Source organism: Oncorhynchus mykiss, chromosome 21 (assembly GCF_057628025.1).
Source record: "Oncorhynchus mykiss isolate SJ-2025 chromosome 21, ASM5762802v1, whole genome shotgun sequence".
In the NCBI taxonomy this organism is placed as follows: Eukaryota; Metazoa; Chordata; class Actinopteri; order Salmoniformes; family Salmonidae; genus Oncorhynchus; species Oncorhynchus mykiss.
The window spans coordinates 1,978,193-1,993,311 of record NC_143042.1 but is presented as its reverse complement, the minus strand read 5'-3'; the positions used below and the strand labels follow the sequence as shown (position 1 = coordinate 1,993,311).

General features: G+C 47.8%; 1 protein-coding gene across 1 annotated transcript in view; it reads left to right on the top strand.

The window, feature by feature from the left end:
* The window catches only part of LOC149972934 (lysine-specific demethylase RSBN1L-like), a 107,923-nt gene that overhangs the window by 72,195 nt on the left and 20,609 nt on the right, over positions 1-15,119 (top strand). Inside the window, exons 4-5 of the mRNA XM_090213403.1 lie at positions 1,548-1,685; positions 2,041-2,183. Coding sequence (XP_090069529.1) covers positions 1,548-1,685; positions 2,041-2,183 — 281 coding nt within the window. The remainder of the gene's footprint in view (positions 1-1,547; positions 1,686-2,040; positions 2,184-15,119) is intronic.

Below are 15,119 nucleotides of genomic sequence, written 5' to 3'. Positions count from 1 at the left end.
AAGTCACAGAATGAAGTTGTTAGGAGAGAGGTGCATGGTCCATCAGACTGTATTGGCCATGCAGCATTTACGGTGATCTGGCCTCAGCACCAGTCATACTTCTTGTGCATCACAGAGCAGTGCAGAGCTGTTGTCAAGGAAGTGAGTTTGTGTTTATACAGGATGTACTGTCACACTGTCAATGTGGAGCTCTACAGAGCCCTCCGTATTGTTCCAACGTTTGGGAGGGGCATGGTGATGTGGGACAGTGCTGGGTTTAACCTCTGCATGCCTCTGGAGGCTCCACAATTGCATCACACCCTGCATATGGAGACTCCCCCCACGTTTTCGGATCAAGCATAAATGGGCTTTTAGTCCAGGCCTCCTGCAATGGATTAGTTCACTGAAATGGGCGCAGATGTATATGTTTTATATATAAAACAATCTTGGGCGACCAACAGCCTAACGACCAAACAATTGACCAGTCGACTAATTGGGGCCCTAGTTTGGTAATATGATGGACTGTTGTAATATGTCCCTGTACACTTTAACACTGCTGCTGACCCTGTGAAAAGACACAGACCTCTAGTAGAGGATCATGTTTAGAAACAGATCATCTATTAACTGTCTGAAGAAGATGTTCCTCTGACACTATCTAACGTTCAGACTGATGGACTGCTCCAGGAGAAACTGGCCTTATGATGAACTCTCTCTCTCTTTAGCCTGAGGATATTCTGTGGTGATAAGAATGGCTGGGCTGTAGTAGCTGTATTAGACAGGGTTGTAAGTGAATAGGGAGGACGTCTGGGACATTGAGACTAGCATGTTAGAGAGGGAGGACTGTGGCCCTAGGGCCTACGGTCCAGAGACAGACAGGAGGGGGGTTTGTGGTTCTCTGTGGCTCTGAAGCTGCTATAAAACCTCTGTTCTTTCCTTCCTTCCTTCCAGCAGATGTACTCAGATCTGTGGGAACAAAGTGAGACAGTGAAGGAGACCGGGATGCACTTCTAGCTATTCAACAGGGCTTGTTACTACTGGGTGACAGCTGTACTGTGTAAAACAGGTTAGCTAGCACTACCAGCTCTTTGAATGGCTGCTCTCTGTGTCTCAGAATAGGAATAGCTACAACTGTCGGATCTAGAAGCACAAGCATTTCACTACACTGCATTTCACTAGGGGTTGGACATCAGTCCTCGGGTGAACAAGTACTGTACATATTCAGTTCAACTGACTTGAACGTCTTTGTGTGGACCTCAACACTCCAGTGGACTGGTCTTACTGACTGGTCTTACTGACTGGTCTTACTGACTGGTCTTACTGACTGGTCTTACTGACTGGTCTTTCTGACTGGTCTTTCTGACTGGTCTTTCTGACTGGTCTTACTGACTGGTCTTACTGACTGGTCTTTCTGACTGGTCTTTCTGACTGGTCTTTCTGACTGGTCTTTCTGACTGGTCTTCTGACTGGTCTTACTGACTGGTATTCTGAATGTTTACTGACTGGTCTTTCTGACTGGTCTTACTGACCGTTTTACTGACTGTTTTACTGTGCTCTACTATGTGTTCTAGGTAAAGAGAACGTACAGCCACGGGACGTACCGGGCAGGTGCCATGCGTCAGATCAGTCTGGTGGGGGCAGTGGACGAGGAGGTGGGGGATTACTTCCCAGAGTTCATCTCTATGCTGGAGGAGTCGCCCTTCCTAGAGGTGAGTAGCCCTGACACAAAATAATAATATAGATCCATCATTTTAGAGATAATATCAATCTATAGGTAATACGTTGGATTTAGTCATTTTCGCTAAGTTTCAAAAATGTTTTAGTTCTGGCCACATTGTTTAGGGAGAATTCAACTCATTGGATCTATAAACAAAGGAAAGGTGCCCTCTAGTGGTTGAGAAGGGTAATTATGGTTTTTCAACAACAACAAAAAAACCATTGGTTTTGATGGATGTCTGAAAGATGATATTTCCTCTTTCCTGTTCCAGTTTGTTTTCTCACACACCTCTATCCATCATTCTACTCCTCCCTCATTGTAACTCTGGCGTACCCTTCTCCCTCCAGCGGACGCTACCGTGGGGTACGTTCTCCAGTCTGAAGCTGAAGAGTCCAACAGAGAGTGATGACGGGCCCATCATGTGGGTACGACCTGGGGAACAGATGATCCCTGTTGCTGACATACCAAAGTCTCCCTACATCAGGAGAAGGTGAGGGCTCACTGTGTTCACAGGTAGTAGGTCCTACTTTCACACAGAGATGCAAATGTGTTTTTTTTTTACAGGATCCTACTTCAAAAGGAAACTACTCAGGGTCTTAAATGGGTAGATTATGTTCTATTCTCCTCATGGGGACCTAAAATGTATTTCCATTCAACATACTATTTTCCCTAACCTCTAATTGTAACCCTAACTAACCCCTACATTCAAAATAGCCTTTAAAAATATATATATATATATATATATTTCACCTTTTATTTAACCAGGTAGGCTAGTTGAGAACAAGTTCTCATTTACAACTGTGACCTGGCCAAGATAAAGCAAAGCAGTGCAACACAAACAACAACAACAGAGTTACACATGGAATAAAACAAACGTTCAGTCAATAACACAATAGAGAAAAAGTCTATATACAGTGTGTACAAATGAGGTAAGATAAGGGAGTTAAGGCAATAAATAGACCATAGTGGTGAAATATTTACAATATAGCAATTAAACACTGGAGTGATAGATGTGCAGAAGATGAATGTGCAAGTAGAGATACTGGGATGCAAAGGAGCTAAATAAATAAATAAATAACAATATGGGGATGAGGTAGCTGGATGGGCTATTTACAGATGGAAACCAGACTCGGAAACCAGATTGCATAGCGGAGAAGGTATGGTGGGATTCTAAATGGTCGGTGATCTGTTTGTTAACTTGGCTTTCGAAGACCTTAGAAAGACAGGGTAGGATAGATATAGGTCTGTAGCAGTTTGGGTCTAGAGTGTCTCCCCCTTTGAAGAGGGTGATGACCGCGGCAGCTTTCCAATCTTTGTGGATCTCAGACGATACGACAGAGAGGTTGAACAGGCTAGTAATAGGGGTAGCAACAATTTCGGCTGATGATTTTAGAAAGAGAGGGTTGATGCTGTGTTGATATTGGCTTTGGCTTAAGTGTCTGTTCTTCTTAAAAGAGAAGCTGATTTCCCACACTACACACGTGCAGAATGTACTTCACTCTGTCCAGCAATTAGCTATTTCTTTTCATCCTCCTCTCTTTTTCCCTCTTAACGTCCTGACTGTAATGTTGCTTTCCATAAACATGCATCCCAAATCATACCCTATTCCCTATATAGTGCACTACTTTCAACCAGGCCAGGGCCCTGTAGGGCACTATGGAGAATTGGTTGTCATTTGGGACGCAGCAGAAAGGAGTCTTGCTATCATCTCTGAACCTCTCATCTTCTCAGGATGAGGTGATTAGCTCATCTGAACCGCTCAGCATCTCAGGATGAGGTGATTAGCTCATCTCTGAACCTCTCATCTTCTCAGGATGAGGTGATTAGCTCATCTCTGAACCGCTCAGCATCTCAGGATGAGGTGATTAGCTCATCTCTGAACCGCTCAGCATCTCAGGATGAGATGATTAGCTCATCTGAACCGCTCAGCTTTTCAGGATGAGGTGATTAGCTCATCTCTGAACCTCTCGTCTTCTCAGGATGAGGTGATAAGTTAATCTCTGAACCTCTCGTCTTCTCAGGATGAGGTGATTAGCTCATCTCTGAACCGCTCAGCTTCTCAGGATGAGGTGATTAGCTCATCTCTGAACCTCTCGTCTTCTCAGGATGAGGTGATTAGCTCATCTCTGAACCGCTCAGCTTCTCAGGATGAGGTGATTAGCTCATCTCTCAACCGCTCAGCATCTCAGGATGAGGCCATGAGCTCATCTCTGTGCTTAGTTTATCATCATGATACCGTCGTAGCAAATCAATTCTGCTTAGAAAGAGGAGAGTGAGACGAAAAGAGGAGAGTGAGACAAAGAGGGGAGGGAGACGAAAAGAGGAGAGTGAGACGAAAAGAGGAGAGGGAGACGAAAAGAGGAGAGGGAGACGAAAAGAGGGGAGGGAGACGAAAAGAGGGGAGGGAGACGAAAAGAGGGGAGGGAGACGAAAAGAGGGGAGGGAGACGAAAAGAGGGGAGGGAGACGAAAAGAGGGGAGGGAGACGAAAAGAGGGGAGGGAGACGAAAAGAGGGGAGGGAGACGAAAAGAGGGGAGGGAGACGAAAAGAGGGGAGGGAGACGAAAAGAGGAGAGGGAGACGAAAAGAGGAGAGGGAGACGAAAAGAGGAGAGGGAGACGAAAAGAGGAGAGGGAGACGAAAAGAGGAGAGGGAGACGAAAAGAGGAGAGGGAGACGAAAAGAGGAGAGGGAGACGAAAAGAGGAGAGGGAGACGAAAAGAGGAGAGGGAGACGAAAAGAGGAGAGGGAGACGAAAAGAGGAGAGGGAGACGAAAAGAGAAGAGGGAGAGTGGAGCCTAGATGAGATCATCGTCATGTTAAACAATGCTACAGCAGACAACATGCTGGTCGACAAGCCCCCGCTGTGAGATGCTTCTCATTGTAACACTATACACACACAGACACACACACACACACACAGACACACACACACACACACACACACACACAGAGAGAGACACACACACACACACACACACAGAGAGAGACACACAGAGACAGAGACACACACACACACAGAGACGCAGAGACACACACACACACAGACACACACACACACACACACACACACACACACACACACACACACACACACACACACACACACACACAGAGAGACACACACAGAGACACACACACACACACACAGAGAGAGACACACAGAGACAGAGACGCACACACACACACAGAGACGCAGAGACACACACACACACAGAGACACAGACACACACACACACACACACACACACACACACACAGAGAGAGACACACACACACACACACACACACACACACACAGAGAGAGACACACACACACACACACACACACACACAGAGACACACACACACACACACACACACACACAGTGAGACACACACGTCATCCCGTCTCTCATGTAATTTTATTCTCAACAATCCCTGCTGCTCCCAACTGCTGAGCTATTTATCTATTTCATTCCCTTATCCATCTTCTTGACGTTTATTCCTAGTGGAACGGACAGGGAGGTGTCATTTCATCCTGATAATATTAGCATCGCAGCTTGATTTAAAGAGCGAAAACAACCAATGTGGCATCGTTATGAGTCAGAAACATGTATACTAGTGTCATTTTGGTCATGAAGTCAGTCTGGTGTAAAATGTTTGGAACATCTGCGCGTCACACCGGGTAAATGAAGGTTGGGGTGTCCAACAGCTGTGGGGATTGCTCTCGATCCAATAGCATAGACAGTGAGACAGACCTGCCCAGCAGCTCCTACTGTTTACACACGTCGCACATTGTTTTACTTGAGAAATACTGCATCAAACACCTTTGATAGATGAAAGATTGTGCATCTAAAACATCCTCGGCCAAAATGTAAAATGAATTACAGATTTCTGGGGACGTTGAAGAAGTGAAATGGGCTTCCTACAGTGTCTCATGAGGGACAAACACCATTAACCAAAAGTGGAAATCGGTCAGGAGACACACCTCTGAGACTGAAATCTCATTTTTCTAATCAGTAACAGAAAAAAACATGTGCCAATCGGCGTGTTATCGTTACCCGTTAGTCGGAGCCCGTTAGTCGGAGCCCGTTACCCGTTAGTCGGAGCCTGTTAGTCGGGGCCCGTTACCTGTTAGTCAGAGCCCGTTACCCGTTAGTCGGAGCCCGTTACCTGTTAGTCAGAGCCCGTTACCCGTTAGTCGGAGCCTGTTAGTCGGGGCCCGTTACCTGTTAGTCAGAGCCCGTTACCAGTTAGTCGGAGCCCGTTACCAGTTAGTCGGAGCCTTTTAGTCGGGGCCCGTTACCTGTTAGTCAGAGCCCGTTACCAGTTAGTCGGAGCCCGTTACCAGTTAGTCGGAGCCCGTTACCCGTTAATCGGAGCCTGTTAGTCGGGGCCCGTTACCTGTTAGTCAGAGCCCGTTACCAGTTAGTCGGAGCCCGTTACCAGTTAGTCGGAGCCCGTTACCAGTTAGTCGGAGCCCGTTACCCGTTAATCGGAGCCTGTTAGTCGGGGGCCGTTACCTGTTAGTCAGAGCCCGTTACCAGTTAGTCGGAGCCCGTTACCCGTTAGTCGGAGCCCGTTAGTCGGAGCCCGTTACCCGTTAGTCGGAGCCCGTTAGTCGGAGCCCATTACCTGTTAGTCAGAGCCTGTTACCCGTTAGTCGGAGCCCGTTACCCGTTAGTCGGAGCCTGTTACCCGTTAGTCGGAGCCCGTTACCCGTTAGTCGGAGCCTGTTACCCGTTAGTCGGGGCCCGTTACCTGTTAGTCAGAGCCCGTTACCAGTTAGTCGGAGCCCGTTACCAGTTAGTCGGAGCCTTTTAGTCGGGGCCCGTTACCTGTTAGTCAGAGCCCGTTACCAGTTAGTCGGAGCCCGTTACCAGTTAGTCGGAGCCCGTTACCCGTTAATCGGAGCCTGTTAGTCGGGGCCCGTTACCTGTTAGTCAGAGCCCGTTACCAGTTAGTCGGAGCCCGTTACCAGTTAGTCGGAGCCTGTTAGTCGGGGCCCGTTACCTGTTAGTCAGAGCCCGTTACCAGTTAGTCGGAGCCCGTTACCCGTTAGTCGGAGCCCGTTAGTCGGAGCCCGTTACCCGTTAGTCGGAGCCCGTTAGTCGGAGCCCATTACCTGTTAGTCAGAGCCTGTTACCCGTTAGTCGGAGCCCGTTACCCGTTAGTCGGAGCCTGTTAGTCGGGGCCCGTTACCTGTTAGTCAGAGCCTGTTACCTGTTAGTCGGAGCCTGTTAGTCGGGGCCCGTTACCTGTTAGTCAGAGCCTGTTACCCGTTAGTCGGAGCCTGTTAGTCGGGGCCCGTTACCTGTTAGTCAGAGCCCGTTACCAGTTAGTCGGAGCCCGTTACCAGTTAGTCGGAGCCTGTTAGTCGGGGCCCGTTACCTGTTAGTCAGAGCCCGTTACCAGTTAGTCGGAGCCCGTTACCAGTTAGTCGGAGCCCGTTACCAGTTAGTCGGAGCCTGTTAGTCGGGGCCCGTTACCTGTTAGTTAGAGCCCGTTACCAGTTAGTCGGAGCCCGTTACCAGTTAGTCGGAGCCCGTTACCCGTTAGTCGGAGCCCGTTACCTGTTAATCGGAGCCTGTTAGTCGGGGCCCGTTACCTGTTAGTCAGAGCCCGTTACCAGTTAGTCGGAGCCCGTTACCAGTTAGTCGGAGCATGTTACCAGTTAGTCGGAGCCTGTTAGTCGGGGCCCGTTACCAGTTAGTCGGAGCCCGTTAGCAGTTAGTCGGAGCCCGTTACCCGTTAGTCGGAGCCCATTACCCGTTAGTCGGGCCCGTTACCCGTTAGTCGGAGCCTGTTAGTCGCAGCCAGTTACCCGTTAGTCGGAGCCCGTTACCCGTTAGTCAGAGCCTGTTACCAGTTAGTCGGAGCCCGTTACCCGTTAGTCGGAGCCTGTTAGTCGCAGCCAGTTACCCGTTAGTCGGAGCCCGTTACCCGTTAGTCAGAGCCCGTTACCAGTTAGTCGGAGCCCGTTACCCGTTAGTCGGAGCCCGTTAGTCGGGGCCCGTTACCCGTTAGTCGGAGCCCGTTACCAGTTAGTCGGAGCCCGTTACCCGTTAGTCGGAGCCCGTTACCTGTTAGTCGGAGCCAGTTACCCGTTGGTCGGAGCCCGCGCGCCCGTTACCCATTAGTTGGAGCCAGTTACCCGTTAGTCGGAGCCCGTCACCCGTTAGTCGGAGCCAGTTACCCGTTGGTCGGAGCCCGCGCGCCCGTTACCCATTAGTTGGAGCCAGTTACCCGTTAGTCGGAGCCCGTTACCCGTTAGTCGGAGCCCACGCGCCCGTTAGTCGGAGCCAGTTACCCGTTAGTCGGAGCCCGTTACCCGTTAGTCTGCATTTCACTGTACTATTTACACTTGTTGTATCCTTTTTTACATCTGGTCGAAAGATGTACACTATATAGGGTGCTATTTGGGATACAGGCTAAAATATTTTATAGGAGCTGTCTTTTTTGGTGGGTATTTTTTTCTTTGTCTTTATTCACACACAAAAAAATCTATCGTAGTCCCGTCGTAGTCCCGTCGTAGTCCCGTCGTAGTCCCGTCGTAGTCCCGTAATACCATTGACAGCTGTTACAAATAACAATCCTACAGTAGGGAAATGGGAGCTAAAGGTTCATGGTCCCCCAGACTACCTGCCTGAACACCCCGCCTTCTTCACTGTTGCCTAGGGTGGGATTTACAAGACTACAGGCTGTCAGGAACACATGTCAGACCTGATGGCTGGATCTCTCTCTCTCACACACACACACACACACACACACACACACACACACACACACACTGTGTTCTGGCTGCATGACGGCATCCTGTAAAATGGATGATTTATTTATAGGATGAGTCTTCATGCTCAGGGAATCCTCAGGGATATTTTATAGGACACAGGAACACATGGTTTATGGATCATACTGTACACAGGCATGGAACTGTGAAAGACCGATACAGACATGGATCATACTGTACACAGGCATGGGAACTGTGAAAGACCGATACAGACATGGATCATACTGTACACAGGCATGGGAACTGTGAAAGATCGATACAGACATGGATCATACTGTACACAGGCATGGAACTGTGAAAGACCGATACAGACATGGATCATACTGTACACAGGCATGGAACTGTGAAAGACCGATACAGACATGGTTTATGGATCATACTGTACACAGGCATGGAACTGTGAAAGACAGAGACAGACATGGTTTATGGATCATACTGTACACAGGCATGGAACTGTGAAAGACCGAGACAGACATGGTTTATGGATCATACTGTACACAGGCATGGAACTGTGAAAGACCGCTACAGACATGGATCATACTGTACACAGACATGGGAACTGTGAAAGACCGATACAGACATGGATCATACTGTACACAGGCATGGAACTGTGAAAGACCGATACAGACATGGATCATACTGTACACAGGCATGGAACTGTGAAAGACCGATACAGACATGGATCATACTGTACACAGGCATGGAACTGTGAAAGACCGATACAGACATGGATCATACTGTACACAGGCATGGAACTGTGAAAGACAGAGACAGACATGGTTTATGGATCATACTGGACACAGACATGGGAACTGTGAAAGACCGATACAGACATGGATCATACTGTACACAGGCATGGAACTGTGAAAGACAGAGACAGACATGGTTTATGGATCATACTGTACACAGGCATGGAACTGTGAAAGACCGAGACAGACATGGAGACCTTGACTGAAGAGAAGGCCTCTTTTACAGCTGTTCCCAGGAAGATAGATTAATATATATATATATATATATATATATATATATATATATATATATATATATATATATATATATATATATATATATATATATATATATATATATATATATATATATATATATATATATATATATAGCCACTTGACCATGTAGTGGAAAAATAACACTTCACTTTCTGACCCAAAACAGCCATAGCAGAGTTTTCACTCTGTCTGCCTTCTCAGTTTCCACCCTCACCTTGCCATGTAATAAGTCTCACTAAGTTGACTTCGTCACCTTCACTAGTACCTCACTGTCTGTCCTCATAGATACTGTAGTACAGTGACTAGTACCTCACTGTCTGTCCTCATAGATACTGTAGTATAGTGACTAGTACCTCACTGTCTGTCTCCATAGATACTGTAGTACAGTGACTAGTACCTCACTGTCTGTCCTCATAGATACTGTAGTATAGTGACTAGTACCTCACTGTCTGTCCTCATAGATACTGTAGTATAGTGACTAGAACCTCACTGTCTGTCCTCATAGATACTGTAGTACAGTGACTAGTACCTCACTGTCTGTCCCCATAGATACTGTAGTATAGTGACTAGTACCTCACTGTCTGTCCTCATAGATACTGTAGGACAGTGACTAGTACCTCACTGTCTGTCCTCATAGATACTGTAGTATAGTGGCTAGTACCTCACTGTCTGTCCTCATAGATACTGTAGTACAGTGACTAGTACTTCACTGTCTGTCCTCATAGATACTGTAGTATAGTGACTAGTACCTCACTGTCTGTCCTCATAGATACTGTAGTACAGTGACTAGTACTTCACTGTCTGTCCTCATAGATACTGTAGTATAGTGACTAGTACCTCACTGTCTGTCCTCATAGATAGTATAGTATAGTGACTAGTACCTCACTGTCTGTCCTCATAGATAGTATAGTATAGTGACTAGTACCTCACTGTCTGTCCTCATAGATACTGTAGTATAGTGACTAGTACCTCACTGTCTGTCCTCATAGATACTGTAGTACAGTGACTAGTACTTCACTGTCTGTCTCCATAGATACTGTAGTATAGTGGCTAGTACCTCACTGTCTGTCCTTATAGATACTGTAGTATAGTGACTAGTACCTCACTGTCTGTCCTCATAGATACTGTAGTACAGTGACTAGTACCTCACTGTCTGTCCTCATAGATACTGTAGTATAGTGACTAGTACCTCACTGTCTGTCCTCATAGATAGTATAGTATAGTGACTAGTACCTCACTGTCTGTCCTCATAGATACTGTAGGACAGTGACTAGTACCTCACTGTCTGTCCTCATAGATACTGTAGTATAGTGACTAGTACCTCACTGTCTGTCCTCATAGATACTGTAGTATAGTGACTAGTACCTCACTGTCTGTCCTCATAGATACTGTAGTACAGTGACTAGTACTTCACTGTCTGTCCTCATAGATACTGTGACTAGTACCTCACTGTCTGTCCTCATAGATAGTATAGTATAGTGACTAGTACCTCACTGTCTGTCCTCATAGATACTGTAGTGTAGTGACTAGTACTTCACTGTCTGTCCTCATAGATGGGGCGGCAGGTAGCATAGTGGTTAGAGCGTTGGACTTGTAACCGAAAGGTTGCAAGATCTAAATCCCCGAGCTGACAAGGTAAAAGTCTGTTGTTCTGCCCCTGAACAAGGCAGTTAACCCACTGTTCCCCTGAACAAGGCAGTTTAACCCACTGTTCCCCTGAACAAGGCAGTTTAACCCACTGTTCCCCTTAACAAGGCAGTTAACCCACTGTTCCTCTGAACAAGGCAGTTTAACCCACTGTTCCCCTGAACAAGGCAGTTTAACCCACTGTTCCCCTGAACAAGGCAGTTAACCCACTGTTCCCCTGAACAAGGCAGTTAACCCACTGTTCCCCTGAACAAGGCAGTTAACCCACTGTTCCCCTGAACAAGGCAGTTAAACCCACTGTTCCCCTGAACAAGGCAGTTAACCCACTGTTCCCCTGAACAAGGCAGTTAACCCACTGTTCCCCTGAACAAGGCAGTTAACCCACTGTTCCCCAGTAGGCCGTCATTGTAAACAAGAATTAGTTCTTAACTGACTTGCCTGGTTAAATAAAATAAATAGATACTGTAGTACAGAGACTACTCTCTCTCCTGACTGAACAGTATGACCAAATAGCCGTGGCCAATCGCTTCAGCCACAGGAGCCCCCTCCCTCTTCCTCCCTCCCCCTCTTCTCCCTCCCCAGAGTGCTGTCTGTTTCTTCTGTTGAAACCTTTTCTCTGGGTCTCAGCTTTACATGTATTACTTCATCCAGGCAGGCAGAAGTCCTGTCCTACTTCTGCATACTAAACAGTCCTCGGGTTACATCACAAATGGCACACTAACCCCTATATAGTACACTACTGTAGGGCACGATATAGGGAATATGGTGTGATTTGGGACACAGGCACTATCTCCTCGTTGGTTGTTTCACCCCGTGATGTTCTCTAGTGTAATGAATGTTAAATGTGAGGATGTACTCACACTGCCTTTACACTGGCTGTGTTACCCCTCTCTCTGACTAAACACTGGCTGTGTTACCCCTCTCTCTGACTAAACACTGGCGGTGTTACCCCTCTCTCTGACTAAACACTGGCTGTGTTACCCCTCTCTCTGACTAAACACTGGCTGTGTTACCCCTCTCTCTGACTAAACACTGGCTGTGTTACCTCTCTCTCTGACTTAACACTGGCTGTGTTACCCCTCTCTCTGACTAAACACTGGCGGTGTTACCCCTCTCTCTGACTAAACACTGGCTGTGTTACCCCTCTCTCTGACTAAACACTGGCTGTGTTACCCCTCTCTCTGACTAAACACTGGCGGTGTTACCCCTCTCTCTGACTAAACACTGGCTGTGTTACCCCTCTCTCTGACTAAACACTGGCTGTGTTACCCCTCTCTCTGACTAAACACTGGCTGTGTTACCCCTCTCTCTGACTAAACACTGGCTGTGTTACCCCTCTCTCTGACTAAACACTAGCTGTGTTACCCCTCTCTGACTAAACACTGGCTGTGTTACCCCTCTCTCTGACTAAACACTGGCTGTGTTACCCCTCTCTCTGACTAAACACTGGCTGTGTTACCCCTCTCTCTGACTAAACACTGGCTGTGTTACCCCTCTCTCTGACTAAACACCGGCTGTGTTACCCCTCTCTCTGACTAAACACTGGCTGTGTTACCCCTCTCTGACTAAACACTGGCTGTGTTACCCCTCTCTGACTAAACACTGGCTGTGTTACCCCTCTCTCTGACTAAACACTGGCTGTGTTACCCCTCTCTCTGACTAAACACTGGCTGTGTTACCCCTCTCTCTGACTAAACACTGGCTGTGTTACCCCTCTCTGACTAAACACTGGCTGTGTTACCCCTCTCTCTGACTAAACACTGGCTGTGTTACCCCTCTCTCTGCCTTTACACTGGCTGTGTTACCCCTCTCTCTGCCTTTACACTGGCTGTGTTACCCCTCTCTCTGACTAAACACTGGCTGTGTTACCCCTCTCTCTGCCTTTACACTGGCTGTGTTACCCCTCTCTCTGACTAAACACTGGCTGTGTTACCCCTCTCTCTGACTAAACACTGGCTGTGTTACCCCTCTCTCTGACTAAACACTGGCTGTGTTACCCCTCTCTCTGACTAAACACTGGCTGTGTTACCCCTCTCTCTGACTAAACACTGGCTGTGTTACCCCTCTCTCTGCCTTTACACTGGCTGTGTTACCTCTCTCTCTGACTAAACACTGGCTGTGTTACCCCTCTCTCTGACTAAACACTGGCTGTGTTACCCCTCTCTCTGACTAAACACTGGCTGTGTTACCCCTCTCTGACTAAACACTGGCTGTGTTACCCCTCTCTCTGACTAAACACTGGCTGTGTAACCCCTCTCTCTGCCTTTACACTGGCTGTGTTACCTCTCTCTCTGACTAAACACTGGCTGTGTTACCCCTCTCTCTGACTAAACACTGGCTGTGTTACCCCTCTCTCTGACTAAACACTGGCTGTGTTACCCCTCTCTCTGACTAAACACTGGCTGTGTTACCCCTCTCTCTGACTAAACACTGGCTGTGTTACCTCTCTCTCTGACTAAACACTAGCTGTGTTACCCCTCTCTCTGACTAAACACTGGCTGTGTTACCCCTCTCTCTGACTAAACACTGGCTGTGTTACCCCTCTCTCTGACTAAACACTGGCTGTGTTACCCCTCTCTCTGCCTTTACACTGGCTGTGTTACCCCTCTCTCTGCCTTTACACTGGCTGTGTTACCCCTCTCTCTGCCTTTACACTGGCTGTGTTACCCCTCTCTCTGACTAAACACTGGCTGTGTTACCCCTCTCTCTGCCTTTACACTGGCTGTGTTACCCCTCTCTCTGACTAAACACTGGCTGTGTTACCCCTCTCTCTGACTAAACACTGGCTGTGTTACCCCTCTCTCTGACTAAACACTGGCTGTGTTACCCCTCTCTCTGACTAAACACTGGCTGTGTTACCCCTCTCTCTGCCTTTACACTGGCTGTGTTACCTCTCTCTCTGACTAAACACTGGCTGTGTTACCCCTCTCTCTGACTAAACACTGGCTGTGTTACCCCTCTCTCTGACTAAACACTGGCTGTGTTACCCCTCTCTGACTAAACACTGGCTGTGTAACCCCTCTCTCTGCCTTTACACTGGCTGTGTTACCTCTCTCTCTGACTAAACACTGGCTGTGTTACCCCTCTCTCTGACTAAACACTGGCTGTGTTACCCCTCTCTCTGACTAAACACTGGCTGTGTTACCCCTCTCTCTGACTAAACACTGGCTGTGTTACCCCTCTCTCTGACTAAACACTGGCTGTGTTACCCCTCTCTCTGACTAAACACTGGCTGTGTTACCCCTCTCTCTGCCTTTACACTGGCTGTGTTACCCCTCTCTCTGCCTTTACACTGGCTGTGTTACCCCTCTCTCTGCCTTTACACTGGCTGTGTTACCCCTCTCTCTGCCTTTACACTGGCTGTGTTACCCCTCTCTCTGACTAAACACTGGCTGTGTTACCCCTCTCTCTGCCTTTACACTGGCTGTGTTACCCCTCTCTCTGACTAAACACTGGCTGTGTTACCCCTCTCTCTGACTAAACACTGGCTGTGTTACCCCTCTCTCTGACTAAACACTGGCTGTGTTACCCCTCTCTCTGACTAAACACTGGCTGTGTTACCCCTCTCTCTGCCTTTACACTGGCTGTGTTACCTCTCTCTCTGACTAAACACTGGCTGTGTTACCCCTCTCTCTGACTAAACACTGGCTGTGTTACCCCTCTCTCTGACTAAACACTGGCTGTGTTACCCCTCTCTGACTAAACACTGGCTGTGTAACCCCTCTCTCTGCCTTTACACTGGCTGTGTTACCTCTCTCTCTGACTAAACACTGGCTGTGTTACCCCTCTCTCTGACTAAACACTGGCTGTGTTACCCCTCTCTCTGACTAAACACTGGCTGTGTTACCCCTCTCTCTGACTAAACACTGGCTGTGTTACCCCTCTCTCTGACTAAACACTGGCTGTGTTACCTCTCTCTCTGACTAAACACTAGCTGTGTTACCCCTCTCTCTGACTAAACACTGGCTGTGTTACCCCTCTCTCTGACTAAACACTGGCTGT